The sequence below is a fragment of the Lemur catta genome, chromosome 14 (genome assembly GCF_020740605.2).
Source record: "Lemur catta isolate mLemCat1 chromosome 14, mLemCat1.pri, whole genome shotgun sequence".
Lineage (NCBI taxonomy): Eukaryota > Metazoa > Chordata > Mammalia > Primates > Lemuridae > Lemur > Lemur catta.
The window spans coordinates 11,596,980-11,612,846 of record NC_059141.1 but is presented as its reverse complement, the minus strand read 5'-3'; the positions used below and the strand labels follow the sequence as shown (position 1 = coordinate 11,612,846).

Here is a 15,867-nt window from a genome sequence, read left to right as displayed (position 1 = left end):
GTTCTGTGCTTGTTAAACTGAACTCTCTATAACACACAAAGTAAAAGCTAAATAGCATTTTTCTTTCCCTGATTCTATCTAAATTCATTTAGGCACTTACCCTATAATGTACAAACCATCATTCTTAAAATGCATGGATGGGTTGAAAATTGGCTTTGCTTTCATTCTGCTGGAGCCTCACCTCTGAGCTGGCACATTGTGTGTGTTAGATGATTTGTTGTCTAAGTTGAAGTCACTAGATTTTGAACTGAAAGATCAGAGACCTGGTCTGCTAAATGAAAACAAGGAACCCAATACTATCTGGTAATAAGGAGAGCAAGGAGGGTGTGCCTTCACTTTCCCTTCTTGGAGATCCTCCTAACTCCTGATCCTCTATTTAGAAACACCAGGCTCCTTGGTGGACTTTCTACCTCAGGTTCATTCTCTGTCTTCAGCCTTTTTATTGGATCACTTCCAAATGGCTTGTGCTTTTCCATGTCAATGAAACTGCTATTACTGAGGTTTCCAAAAAGCTTCTTTGAACAGACAGGACTGTTGAGCCTACGAAATATTGATTTATAGAAATGCCCCCTATATTTTTAGAGACAGAAATGATTTCAGGAGTTTTGCAAGGCTTTGCCCTGAAGGAAAATGTGAACATGTTAGTTTGCATATCAAAAGCTGCCTTGCCTCAGGAGGGCGTCTCAATGGTCAGTAGCAGCTGCATTCCAAGGTGACACTGCAGTCTCAGGCCTGTGGTTCTCACCTGCTTTGAACGACAAAGCAGGTTTTGCATGGAGCCTCGGGATGGGAGCTGATCGATAAAGACGTGCTGCCCGAGATGGGCCCCCAAATGGACCATGCGGTTAAAGTAATTAGCATAAGGGATAGCTCTTGCTTACTTCTGAAAATTCTGTCCTAGTACACAGTAACCAGAGCCACGATGTCTCTGTTTTTGCTAAAGTGATAGCTTTATTTTAAAACTTAGAAGTTTGTCCTAGAAAGATTTTGTAACCATTTGTTCACATAGATAGAGTTAATTAAGGGATCTGTAGAAGCCTTTTGGAAGACTTTGAACCTAAACTGAGCTACCTGTTATTATGTAAATCTGTTACCCCTGGCAACCAATCACTGTACCTGTAAATGCTGATGTAAAACTTCAGTCTGGGCTGCACAATTGATGGGAAAATCATGTAGACATCCCAGCACCCTCCTTTACCTATTTTCATAAATCTATTCTTTATAAACTATATTTTTGCCTCTCTGTATTGTTTTACTTGTATTTCCTATTATTTTTTCATCCTTTGCGATGACCCCTGCCTGAGGGACCCTATTTCTTGCTGAGAGCGTAGCTAACTCCCTGCACAGGACGATGCATGAGCTGATGGTGAGTGAGATACAGCCACTGCATAAGTCTTTACCGTTACAATATCAGATGCTTTGCTGGGAGGAATAAAAATCAGCCCACTTCAGGTTTCTTAAATTTGAATGCACCACAGCATTATAGAGAACAATTGACTTCTGCATCTTGAAAAGAGGAATAGTTTAGGGAACTGAGTTGACTATAAGGCCTCCGAAACAGTTACACAGGGCCTTTAAATTAAGAAATGTATGCAAGTTTCTGCTGAGAGTTCAAGAGACCACAAATTGCCCCAGGTAGCAGAGACTCAGCATCAGGCTGAATTCAAATTTCAGGACGTGAGGACAGGGCAGTTCCACAGAGCTGCCAGTCTAATCCCGGCACCAGGAAGGATACTCATGGAGAAGTTTAGCAGAAACTAGGATAACTGTGAATGGCCTTTTGAAGATAAATCAGATGTGGTTTTTGATTTTTGCTTTTTTTGTGTGTGTTGAAGGCAAACTACTTTTCTAAACTTGCCAAGCCTCCTACCATACACAAAATAGTGGGGAAAAACGTACTGGATGGACTGGGGCTTCCAACTCTGCAAGTGGAAACATTCTGCACCATTCAAAACTTTCCCAAGGTATGAGGCAGTTTAAATGTGTTCTTTAATATGTCTTTGCCCCACTGTACTTGTTAGCAATTCTTGTCTAAACTGCAGAACATTAATGTTTTGAAATTCAGTGTTTGTGAAATGTATACATACATATACACACACTATTCATAGGTAGTCATGTAAGCATGAATCATACAATCAGCCATGATGGCTTATGTTTAAGTGTAATTTGGTTACAGATAAGACATACTAACCTGAAGATGATCCAACAGTGAGAAAGAAAATGAAGCCAAAATAGTTTTAAAACTCTGACATTACAAATGTGATAAGTTCTATAAGTCTATGTAGAGGTTTATAGGTTCATATATTTATATATGGATTTATAATATGTAGACTGATCTAAATAAAGAAAATAATTCATTTTGATAGTTCTAACAATTCATTTTAATTTACTTTAATTGCTACGTATTTGTTAGAAATAATTTTGCTACAGTCTCTGGGAAGAGAATAATTATTATTGAATCTATTTGTATTCTTGCAGTTATTTATTAGAGAGGTAATGATAAAAAATGAAGTTCAATATAGGGTTTTTATAAGGATATTTTAAGGAAGTAATAATTTTAAATGTTCCATGAAGTTGGGTTCCACAGTGTTTCAACACCTATAAAAATATCTCAAAGAAAATTATATATTCTCGTTTTCCCTTTGAAGTTGGTGAGAAAATATCATACACATTAAAAGCTGGATTAATTCAATTTCTTATTTTCTGTGAGAGGTAGAGAAAATGTAGAACATATTTATATAATTTTCAGAACATATGTTCTGTGGTGATCTCGACTCACTTTGAAGTCCACGAGAGCGCTGTGCCTGAGCTGGCTGAAGCAGAGGAGGCAGAGAGGGCCAGTGCGGTCAGCACAGCTGTGCACTGGGTCAACGGCCCCATCACCCAGGAGCTTCAGGGCCTTGCACCCACCGACCAGGTGGCGGTGGATCACCTGCTCAGGTACAGCTCCCACTGTGAAATATAAACATCAGTTATAAATATGTGTCTGTTGTCTTTCCATTCACCCACCAATAAAACATGTCTGTCAATAGAGTTGGAAAGTCGGTTTAAGAAGCATATGTGAAATCAGCAACATTTAGCATAAAATACTGTTTTTCTCCTGAAAATCCTGTTATTAAAATCTTACTATGTAAGGCTACATAGGGCCTTTTGTTCCCTTTTCTTGCATAGAGCTCTCCTAAGATTCAGTAAAAAGTTTCCCAGAAAAGAATCAAGTTACGAATCCAGAGGATGTCCTTTCTCTCTCCCCAAGCCCTCATTTGCCACCTGTGAGCTTCTCATGTCCTGTAATGTGGTCACAATGGCTGACGCTTACATTCTGTCCTCCAGCCACAACCAAGTCTTGCATGCTTTGCCCATAGGTTGACTCTAACATTTGAAAATCAGGGAAGCATTTACTAGGGCCATGTAAGTATTGTTCAATGCCTGACCAAGTAATGGGTTAGAAATCCCTTTTCCTTTGCATAGGTCCAATGCCACGACCCTCTTGGCCAAAGGAAGGTCAACTGGATTCTCTTTCCTTAAGCTTTATCAGTTGCTTAATTGTGTATAATACCATGTTTTAGTTTGCTTCAGAGTTGGATGGTGACTTCTGTTAAAAAAAAAAACACAAACTTTTTTTTAAATAGTTTTTCGGTTTTCTTGGAGTTTCTCAATGCTATTTCTCTCTCTCTCTCTCTCTCTCTCTCTCTTTCTCTCTCTCTATCTATATATATATTTGGCCTTATCTGTTAATTATCATCTACTGAGTTTTTTTCTCAACATCTCTGTTATACCTTCTATTTTATTACATTCCTTTTTTCCTGGAGTTTTCCCTCCCCAAAATTCCCATCTGTAGACCTATTACAGAGATGCCATAAAGACTTCATTGTTCTCTTGTTTCTGGATCTCATATTCTCCTCTTTCTTGTTTTGCTGGGTTATATTCTTTAAAAACAAGGATGAAAAAGAGTACGTAGGATGTAAAGTTTTTGAGTTCTTACATGTGTGGGAATGTCTGTACTTTGCCCTTGTGTTTGATAATTTAGCTGAGTATAGAATTCTCTGTTGAAATCAACTTCCCTCATACTTTAAAAGCATTGCCCCACTGGCATTTGGATTACTACTAAATATGATACAGATCTGATTCCCAAGTCTTTGTTTTTTGTTTACTCATTTTTTTCTCTCTAAGTTTTTAGCCTCTTCTTTTTATTGTAGGGGGCTGACATTTTATGTAAATGTACCTAAGTGGGCTTTCCCAAAGGTTTTAAAAAAGTATTTATTTTAAGCACCCCTCCCCCCCAAAAAAAAAGAAAAAAGAAAGGAAGTCCTCCACATAATGCTGTATTTCACTGTTTATTCTTGATGCACTTGTTTTCTGATGGTCATTTATACAAGAAGAAAATCCAGTAGGCCTTAAATTATGTCTTCAGATTTTACTTTAAAAATGCAAACAAGGCTTAAATGATTTTAAATATTAGCACCTGAATTCTTTTTTATTTACAGGGCAAAATAAATTTCAGTTCTTCAACACCGTTTTATAACAGCATCATTATTTTCTGGCCTTGGAAATTGAATCTGATTTGTTCTTAAGTAGCTAAAAAGCAGAGTTATTTATTGAACCATATTGGGGTCAGCTCTAAAACATGACCAGAATTACAGAGTGCTATTCTTCAATATCCCATTGTAAAACCGTATGTTCTTGCCATTAAGGATATTCTTTGCAAATAAAGTACAAGAAGATACGGAGAGAAAAGAATTGGAAAAGAGCCTGGAAGACTCAACAGTGCCTACACCTCTACCTCTAATACCACCACCTTCTCCTCCATCTCCTACAAAAAAAAAAGGACAAAAGCAAGGTGAGTGGCTTAGTATCTTGCAGCACCCTTAGTAACAAATATGGGAGGAAGAAAGGCTGAAGCTGGACTGTCTTTCTGGGTCTCTTTGCTGCAGACCCAGGTTGGGCACCCAGCTGAGAGCTGTCCATCCTCCATGCTACGTCCTCACTGAAAGCTGCTGTGTGGGTGGGCAGGGTTGCACCCCACCCCACCCTCCATTTTTATTTGTAAGATAAAACAATTTCTCATCCAGAGACGAGCACTTATTAAATAAAGTGCGTTGAGCAGTGGCAATATAGGGGGTAGGGTGGGGGTGAGATGGCATGGGGGACCTTTCACCTCCCTTGAATTTCCATTAACTAATCAAAAAGCCACTCCATACTTTAAAGAGTTTTGATAACCTTTGATATGGACAACTAACATTTCTTCAGTCCTATGTAACATAAATAAACATTTTCTTTAGAAAACTTTATTATTTTAAAGCAAGTAATTGAAGTTATCACTTTACTTTGCTAATTGCTCCATGCCTTCCAACAGTATGTTAATTCTGGAGCTATGTCTAGTATTATAACAGTGTTTTGTATGTCTACTGAACTAGAGCATGCTCCTTGAGGGCATGAATCATGCGTCATTCAACTTGCCATTGCCCATGCTAAGCATGATGCCAGGCACAAACCAAACACCCAATAAATGTGAGTTCCACTGAGTAGGAAAGCACCAGAAACAGGAAGAGACAAGAGATTCCATGGAGAAAAGGACCCTTATTTTCATAGATTCGGATCCTGAGGCCCATGTTAGGTGTGCATAGGAGAGCAGAAGAGAGGAGAAGAGAATTGCCCAAGGCAAAAGAATTATATTTGACCAATCTTCCCTTGGGAAGGAGGGATGACCACTACTGAGTTATAGGTAGACACCAGCAATGGATGTTCATTTGGTGGTTGCTTTGAATGATACAACCTGGAACTTAAGGAGTTCACGCTGACACGGCTGCAGGTGCTGCCCAGCCAAGGAGTGACAGGAAACCAGGCTCTCCTGGTTAATTAACAACCTAACTTTACACCTCAAGGAACTAGAAAAATAAGAACAAATCAAACCCAAAGTTAGCAGAAGAAATAACAAAGATCAGAACAAAACTAAGAGAAATAGAAACCAAAAAAGCAATATAAAGGATCAACAAAACTAAAAGTTGGTTCTTCAAAAAGATAAGCAAAATTTGATAAACCACTAGCTTGACTAACCAAGCAGAGAGAAGATCCAAATAAATAAGAAATGAAAAAGGAGACAGTACAACTGATACCACAGAAATACAAAAGATCATTAGAGAATATTATGAACAACAGTACACTTACAAACTAGAAAACCTAGAGGAAATGGATAAATTTCTGGAAACATACAACCTCCTGAGATTGAACCCTGAAGAAACAGAACTCCTAAACAGACCAATAATGAGTAGCAAGATTGAATCAGTAATAAAAAATCTCCCAACCAAAAAAAGCCTGGGACCAGATGGATTCACAGCCAGAGTCTATCAGACCTACAAAGAAGAGCTAATACCAGTCATCCTGAAACTGTTTTAAAAAATTGAGGAGGGAATTTTCCCTCATTCTACGAGGCCAGTATCACCCAGACAAGAACACAACAACAGCAAAATACAGACCAGTATCCCTGCTGAACATAGGTAAAAATCCTCAATGAAATACTTGCAAGTTGAATCCAACAGCACATCAAAAGAATACACCATGATTAAATGGGTTTTATACCAAGGATGCAAGGATAGTTCAACATACACAAATCAACAAATGTGATACCGCACATCAACAGAATTAAGGACAAAAACCATATGATCATCTCAATAGATGCAGAAAAAACACTTGATAAAATTTAGGATCCATTCACGACAAAAACTCTCAACAAACTAGGCATAGATGGAACATCAATATAATAAAGGCCAGATATCACAACCCCACAGCCAACATCATACTTAATGGGGAGAAGTTGAAGGCATTTCCTCTAAGAACCGGAATAAGACAAGATGCCCACTGTCACCACTCTTACTCAACATAGTACTGGAAGTGCTCACCAGAGCAATCAGGGAAGAGAAAAAACTAACAGGCATCCAAGTTAGAAAAGAAAAAGTCAAATTATCCCTGTTTGGTGATGATACAATCTTATATCTAGAAAACCCTAAAGACTCCAACAAAAAACTCTCAGATTTGATAAATGAATTCAGCAACATTTCAGGCTACAAAATCAATGTACAGAAATCAGTAGCATTTCTATACGCCAATAACAATCTAGCTGGGAACAAAATCAAGAAGGCAGTCCCATTTATAATAGCTACAAAATAAAATACCAAGGAATATATGTAACCAAGTAGGTGAAAGATCTCTACAAGGAAAACTACAAAACACTGACAGAAATTATAGATGATGAACAATGTAAGAACATAACATGCTCATGGATCAGAAGAATTAGTATCATTAAAATTATCATACTGCCCAAAGCAATCTACAGGTTCAATGCAATTCCTATCAAAATACCAATATCATTTTTTTTTTTGCAGAATTAGGAAAAACCAATTCTAAAGTTCATATGGTACCAAAAAAGAGCTCAAATAGTCAAAGGAATTTTGAGGGGTAGGGGTGGGGGTGGGGGTGGGGGTGGGGGAGGAGGGTGGGTGTTGGGAGGTTGCCAGGTGGGTACAATGTGTGTTGCTACAGTGATGGATGCACTAAAGGCTATGACTTCACTACAATGCAGTGTATCATGGCAAATTTGCAATTGTTCCCCATGAATGTATACATATACATTTTTTTAAAAAAACCCTGGAACTTAAGGAAAGAAGTAGGAGGGGATAGGTATTTGCTAAAAGCACTTCTTATGTGCTTCCATACCTTATCTCCACTGGGGACCGGATCCACATCAGCAGCTGTGGGGGAAAGGACAAGAGGAATACTGGAGATCTATGGTGGACTCTGTGGTACCTGATCAAACCGGGTGGCTGAGAAAATGTTAGCGTAAAAGACGGGTAAGGATCTGGATGGAAGGTTGATCTGGAAGGCATTTCTAAAGATCATAAGCAATACAGAACAAGGCATTGGTTTGAGGTTGTGAGAAAGTAAGTTATTAATAGATATATGTGTGAAGAGAAAGTTGGCAGCAGCTGTGGTGAAATGTAGAAAAACCAAGGATTTGGAATGCACAGATGCTTGAAATCCTCTTTATCCACTTTCTGTTACATGGAGGGGAAGTCTCTTAACCTCTCTTAGTCATAGTTTACTTATATGTGAATACAGGGTAAGAATATCTACCTCATGATTGTTGAAGGAGTTAATATTGAATGGCCTAGAATTTCTTAGAGAGGCAAAATCCATGGTTAAGGATCATTTGAGCATCGCATGTGAAATCAAACTGAAAACTTCTTGAAGGTTGAGGGGGGAGAATTTGTTCTTCCCAGCCTCAGCTTTCATCCCCCTTTTTTTTTTTTTCTGGGCCTTCCCTTTTGTAAATAAAACATTTAAAAACACAGTCTTATTCTCAATATTTTTCCCTCCAGGGAGGAAAGACATTATTACAGAGAAACCTATTCAACCTGCAGAACCTGTTGAACCTGTACTCTGTGGCAGTATGGCCATAGGGGCTGTGTCACTAGCTGTTGCCAAAACTAGTGCCATACTGGGCAATAATCCTCTATACTTAAACATTGCATTACTGAGGCACAACCAGGTTAGTACCTGTGATGTTCCAGTACAAGGAGGCATGAGGCTCTCAGTGCGAATGAGCCCTATTTCTCATTTGCCCTTGCTTTCCCCGTTTCAGGAACAGCCATCGACGCTAACTGTGCCTTTGCTGATGGTGACTCTGGTCAGCTGTGGGAAGTCATCACCTGGGAAGCTGAATTTAATGAAAGAAGTGATTTGTGTGCCCCATCCTGAACTAACCACCAAACAAGTACCTTGCATTATCTCAAATTACTTTTTCTAAAAAAAAATGCTCCATATTGAGTTTTTAGTGCAGCTCCCTTGTGTCACCGAGGGAGAGGAAATTAAAGATAAAATGAGAAAAAAATATTTTAGGAAATCAGGGAAGTGCAAAGAAAGCAAGTCCTCAAGAAAAAGGGAAGACATTTAGAGCACCTTACATGTCTGGGTCATTGCAGGAGTGACTCGTGCTGTGACTCACAGAGAAGCCATGGCGGGGTCTCTGCAGGCCTTGACAGTGCCGGAAAGTTATTTTGGGGAGTCGGGACCTCTTTATTTACTCTGCACTAGGCACTATGGCAGCAGCAAGTGGAAGCTGGCACTCCCTAGCAGCCCACTCTATTAAGGAAGACTGCCCAGCACCTAAGTGACATTTAGTGCATATTTAATAGAATGAAGTCGCATCTTCACCACTCAGACGTGTGCTGGTGTCTTTATTGTCTTCAGTGGCCTGAAAGAGTCAAAACGCCTCTTTAAATCTTCATGAAATATTCTACTACTTAGGCGTTAGGGAGAACTAAAGGTTCAAGTTCTATGGTGGATGCTTTCCAAAAAAGTATGAGAAGTTTTCCCCCCTTGCCCTCCAGTAATAAATTGAGTGATATTTTATCTTAGTGGAAATCAGTACAGATTTTTTCAAGATGATTTATCATAATTCTTTTTAAATAATTGTTACCTCACAACTTATCAGTTGCAGACTAGGATTTATATGTGGCTTACTATCTGTCAGATCATATTCAGAGCCTGGTGTTGGGACCTTTCCTTTAGTTAATATCTGTTGAGTTCTTTGGGTACCAGAACACTGGGCTTGCCATTCTTTGTCTTCGTATGCAGATATCCTCATCAGAACACACTTCTCTACTTTTTAAGTGACTGGATTTATATTGATTCAGCCACTCTAATCACTGCCTTAGTGACCTGTCACATGTATATTGGAAGAAGGCTGTCCAGGTTGGTCAAGAGACCATTAAAGAGAATGAAGTTGACCTGATCCAGCCAACAGAACCAGTCAGTTCTAAACAATGGAGAGAGGCTACTGAGGGAGAAGAGCCAGCCATTCACAGGCAACCGAGTGAAACCTGGGGGCTAAGGATTAACATTTCCTCTTCTGGTTTGTAGATCACGTCATCCACTAACCAGGGTGACTTATCAGGGATTCCATAAACATTCTGAGTTACAAAGAGCCACAGGTGGTTCAAGTTTTCATATATTTAAAATTTCTAGACTGCAATTGTGGAAGATCATGGTTATTCTACTTACAGGGTGTGGAGATGCTCATGGAAATTCAGAAAAATATTATCAAAATCATTGAAACGGTATGTAAAGAGATTCTGTGGTATCTAGTCACTGACACTTATACACCACCTAGCATTGTAGTTCATTTGGAATTAAATCAATATTGATATGAAATGTATTTCGTTGCTTTGGGGTTCCCATGTGAACCAAGTATATACATCTCCTCACTGGCTATGGATCCAGTGTCTAATGGTACTTAATTTCATTTCAGTTTCTGAGGCAGCTGGCTCTGTGCTATGATCATCCCTTAGGGTATACAAAGAAAGAAAGGATTTGGCCCCTAGGATGTGAGAGGCAGTTTGGAGAAGTAAAGGCACAGACTCTCGTGCCTCCATTAGGATCCTGGTGTTGGGCAATAAAGGACCCTTGGCTGAGCAGCCCTCTCGGGGGAAGTCACAGAGCAGGGTGCATGAGTCACCAGTTGTCCCATCATATTCTAGCTAGGGTGATATGACAGTGATATGAGAGGGCTGGGGCCAGGAGAGGGACCCAATCCTTGTCTGTGGGGCTTTTCAGATATACATATCTTTTATTTTGGACTATTATATTTACAGAAAAGTTATAAAGATACATAGAGAGTTCCTGAATACCCCTCACCCAGTTCCCCCCAATGTTAATGATACGTTACATGGTACATTTGTCAAAACTAGGAAACCAAAATGGTACATTACTAATAACTAAACTCCAGACATTATTCAGATTTCACTGGTTTTTCCACTAATGTCCTTTTTCTGTTCTAGGATCCAGTCCAGGATCCCACATTGCATTTAGCCTGGGGCTTTTAAGCTGCATGATTAGGAAGCAGTAGGATGGGGGCCCAGAAGGAGGGGGCCGGGACACAATAGCAGTAGAACATGGAGGAACTTTGGTTCTAGCTCTCTTGCCAGCACCCAGTGTGACCGGAGGCACGGGCGCCACGCCCTTCCCTGCCGTGATGGGAGGGGGAGCGCTGGGGCCCCAACCTTGCAGTTGATGGGAACTGCTTTGCCCACCAGGCGGGAGCTGCTTTTCATGGCCCTTTTCAGGAGCCCAGCTTCTTTTCTGGGAAACCAGCCTGGAGAGACTCAAACTTGCACAAGTTAACTCTGCTTTTTCACTCACAACTCTGTGACTTTAGGCCAATTACATAACCTCTCTGCATCCCATTCCTCATCTATAAAATGGAGATGATAAGTACCCATGTCATGAGGGTGACTGTGGGGAGTAAATGAGTTTAAGATATGGAACATGCTGCCAGGGGGAGCTGGTGTGACAGTAAGCCATACTTTGTTTGTGGTAGTCAGAGCAGGTGGAGGAAAATCTAGTTTTAAATGCTAGGAAATTAAGGATATTTGAGCATTCTGCAATTCATCCTGACTTTTACATTTTTTGGTTTTGTTTTTTCTTTTGAGATAGGGTCTTGCTCTGTTTCCTGGGCTGGAGTGCAGTGGCACAATCATAGCTCACAGCAACCTCAAACTCCAGGGCTCAAGTGATCCTCCTGCCTCAGCCTCCCAAGTAGCTGGGACTGGGGGCATTCACCACTACCACATCTGGCTAATTTTTAAATTTTTTGTAGAGATGGGGTCTGGCTGTTGTCCAGGTTGGTCTCAAACTTCTGGCCTCAAGCAATCCTCCCACCTCAGCCTCCCAAAGTGCTAGGATTACATGTGTGAACCACCATGCCCAGCCCTGACTTTTAAATGTTTTATTTATTTTTTGTTTATACAAATAGCTCCTGAATGGTCTTGTGAAAATTCAAATACTGGTAGAACCAGCAACCCCTTACTGACTACCACCCTCAGTACTAGCACCTTTTCTGGAGATACCCACCATTAAAAATTTAGTGTGGCCTTCCAGCCTTTTTGTTTTTAAATATACACAAAGAGCACTTTGTTTAAAATAATATTAAAATTCTGTACAAATCATCTGCAAATTGCTTTATTTCTTTGCCCTTTTTATTGAGGTGTTTATCTTTTATTGACATCTAAGGAATTCTTTATGTAAGGAGACTTAATCCTTTATGTATGTTAGACCTTTTCCTCTATCATGTTGCTTGCCTTTTAACTGTATTTTATGGAGTCATAGAGATTTTTTTTTTTGATGTAGTAAAATGTGTCAATCTGTTCTTTTAAGGCAGTTATTCTCAACCAGGGGTGATTTTTCCCAGGAGACATCTGGCAAGTCTGGAGATATTTTGAGTTGTCTCAACTTGGAGGGAGGGCTTTTAACAGCATCTAGTCAGCAGGGATCAGGGATGCTGCTGAACATCGTGCAATGCACAGGGCAGCACCCCCACAACAAAGAATTATCCAGTCCAAAGTGTCAATAGCGCCAAGGTTGAGGAAGCCTGCTCTGAGGCTTCTGCTTTGTGTTCCTTGTTTAATAAGGCACTCCCTCTTATTTTTTGAGTTTACTAGGCATTAACTTGAGCACTCTAATATTTTAACTCATTCAATCCTTATAGTTCTACAGGTAGGTATTATTATTAACCCTGTTATACAGGTTAAGAAACTCAGGCCTAGCACAGTTAATTAACTTATCCAAACCCATGAAGTCTGGCCCCAGAGCGTATGTATGATCTTAATCATATGCTAAATTGACCCCAAATCATGAACACATTGTCCTGACACTTTTATGGTTTCAGAGATCTATTTTTATCTCAAATTCATCTGGCATTTATATCAATAGTGTGAACCAGGGATCATATTCCCATACTCATTCCTGGTTGACTTTCCACATGGTGTTACATGTTTGAAAGCTACAGTGGGATCCTTAGTAATAGCTCCCACTAGCGTAATCGTATTTGAAGAAAAAGTAATAAAGCCTTTTACAGAAGTTCAGACATCAAAAACTGCCACTACTCTGTCACAAAGTCCCAAAGTTCTATGAGAAAGTTTCAGTTGCTAATCTAGTGTAGTACAAAAGCAAAGAGATTTGTTTTCAGTTTTGGCTCTGCAATTATTAGCCACCGCTGTGAGCATCTTATATACCCTGCCGAGGCACTGGTTTCCTCATGTGCATGACTGAAAAATGCCTCCCTTGGAAGGGCTGGAAGTAATGTATGGGAAGAACCCTGAATTGCTGGGCTCCCAATAAATGGTGCCTATTTATAGAATACTAATTGAATATAGGAAGATGTTTAATCCTTCCCAGTGATTACATTGATAACAAATCATTCCCAACATTACACCAATCCTACTAAATCTAATTTTTAAATACATTTTGAGGAAAAAAAAATCTGAAGAAATGCTATGTTTTCTCATGCAGGAGCCAACCCAAAGCATGTCTGTAGATAACCTTAGCTAAAGCCATGGTCTTTAGTTTCAAAATAGGATATGCTAGGAGTGGAACCTGGGTTTACTGCAATCACCATGCTTTGTTTTAGTGATAAAGTGATAGTTTGTGATGACATCATTTGGCTGAAGGCATAGATTAACAAGTTACTTCATGCCAGATTTATTTTAGTAACTGACTTTCCCTAGGAACTCCTGAGTATGCTAATTCTTACTAATGAAAGGTTGCATTTGTTTGTTTGGGTTTTTAGCCATTTTTAAACACACAGAGACTGATAACAGCCATTCTAGAACACATTGCATCTTGTATGATTAAAGCCTGGAGATTTTGACTCTTTTCTACTATTGAACAGCTTCTCCTTAAGTTAGAAAGATGTTAGGGGTGTTCTTCCCTGGTTATTTTTTGTTGTTTAAGACCCCCTTCTAGGTGCAATAGAGGATAAGAACATAGTTCCTGCCCTCAGGCAGTTTAAACTCCTGATTGGAAAGGCATAGAAAGCACATGAGAAATTCAATAATAATGCAAACCAAGAATATCCTTCAACGTTTGCTATTGTGAATTGGTGCCATTAATCAAGCAGATATTCACCTGATCACATCACATGATTCCCCTTTGCCCTTCTGTTCAGGACCATTGTATTTGCATAGAACTTGAGTGTGAAGCACACCGATGCCTGACAAACATGCCCCACCTTATAGAGCCAGTGCATGCTGAGCACTGAAGTGCTCAAAGACTAGAACCTTACTATGATACTTGTTCAATATTCCATCTCTTTGGGAATTACCTTTGCTTTTAACTTGAAATGATACTCCACTCACCAGATTTACCAGATTTAATGACATTTGGCTGTTTCAAATCAAAGTCAAATCCACCCTGCTGGAATAAGAGAAAGTGCTAGTACCCTGATAATATTCAAAACAATATGTTGGGCCTACAAAAAGGCAAATCCCACAGTGGTGTTATTTCTGGTATCCTCCTGCATAAAAGGATGCCTGCTTGCAGCAGGAGTTCATGACATGATGTGTGAATAATACTTTATTGATATGAGTATAAATGCATGAATCTGTATATACACACTCCATATTTTGACTGGGGGCAGAGGGTAAGGATGAGTTAAAGGGAACATGTGCCCGAATCTGAAAAATGGTTTGGGGTCGGGCATGGTGGTTCATGCCTGTAATCCTATAATCCTAGCACTCTAGGAGGCCGAGGCAGGTGGATCCTTTGAGCTCAGGAGTTCGAGACCAGCCTGAGCAAGAGCGAGACCCTGTCTCCACTAAAAAAAAAAAAAGAAAGAAAGAAATTTGCTGGACAACTAAAAATATATAGAAAAAAATTAGCTGGGCATGGTGGCACATGCCTGTAGTCCTGGCTACTCGGGAGGCTGAGGCAGAAGGATTGCTTGAGCCCAGGAGTGGGAGGTTGCTGTGAGCTAGGCTGACGTCACAGCACTCTAGCCCTGGCAACAGAGTGAGACTCTGTCTTAAAAAAAAAAGAAAGAAAAGAAAAATGGCTTGGGGGTTTATAAAAGCAAGGATTAACATAGTTTATGATCCAGCTGCTAATGTTTTACTTTTAATAAAAATATAATCTAGTATTAATAGCCAAATTCTTTAATTTACTCCAAGAAATAAAAAGTAACTCAAATTAAAATTAAATTTAGATTAGTAGTTTGCAATTAATTTCAAAACTGAAACCTGTCCATTTTCCTATGTTAATAAAAACTTTATCTTTTTCTAAAAAAAAAAAAAAACAAGTAAGGAGTGGCTGGAATCATTGTTCTGTGTGTTTGTGAGAGAGAGAGAGATTCAGTGTCAGGCCCCAGAGCAGCACACAGCCAGGAGGACCTGGAGCTCTGCTTGCTGCCACAGATGTGCTGAAAATCCCAAGTGATGTTTTTATCTTCTATCCCACAGCCCCCTCCTCCGAAAGCAGAGAACAAAAAAGGGCAGGATGGAGGCAAAAGAGGTCAAGTAAGTAGATGCATGTTTCCCACACTTCTATATGAAACTGAGTAGTCCCTGCCCCTTTTTCTCTCCCGTAGTCATTTTGCTCCAAGACCAGAACTAAAGCAAATGAAAAACATACAGTGATATTGCTCCAAGAGCACTGACCCAGGTAAACCCCAGAGGTGGAATATAATTCTGCCCTTGCCTTCTGGCAATAAGCTGCCTGGCCACCACTGCCAGCAGTTGTCTGGCCGGCTGAAATCTCAGAGGTCTTGGATGCATTTATGAGTAACAGGATTACATTCAAGTATTTAGGAAGTTGAATCTTCCTGATAACTAGCTGAAAGATACATAGGATCTTTTAGATTTTAAATTTACTACCAAAGAGAGAAAGAAAAGACACAAAAAGATGACCATTCCTTCCACCTGGTCCCCAAAAGCACGTCAGACAAAACATTGTGGAAACTCAGATTTTGCCAAGAGAGTCAGGCAAACAGTCCTCCTTGTGAAAACTGGCCACGCTGGCTTCAAGAGTCCTGGGAGACCAGCT

General features: G+C 39.8%; 1 protein-coding gene across 3 annotated transcripts in view; it reads left to right on the top strand.

The window, feature by feature from the left end:
* ENO4 (enolase 4) overlaps window positions 1-15,867 on the top strand; it is a 30,630-nt gene that overhangs the window by 3,336 nt on the left and 11,427 nt on the right. For 2 of the 3 annotated variants that reach the window (XM_045569060.1, XM_045569059.1), the window contains exons 2-8: window positions 1,836-1,964; window positions 2,750-2,940; window positions 4,692-4,837; window positions 8,373-8,542; window positions 8,636-8,767; window positions 10,059-10,112; window positions 15,285-15,341. In XM_045569060.1, coding sequence (XP_045425016.1) covers window positions 1,836-1,964; window positions 2,750-2,940; window positions 4,692-4,837; window positions 8,373-8,542; window positions 8,636-8,767; window positions 10,059-10,112; window positions 15,285-15,341 — 879 coding nt within the window. The remainder of the gene's footprint in view (window positions 1-1,835; window positions 1,965-2,749; window positions 2,941-4,691; window positions 4,838-8,372; window positions 8,543-8,635; window positions 8,768-10,058; window positions 10,113-15,284; window positions 15,342-15,867) is intronic. The other variant, XM_045569061.1, reaches the window with a different exon arrangement.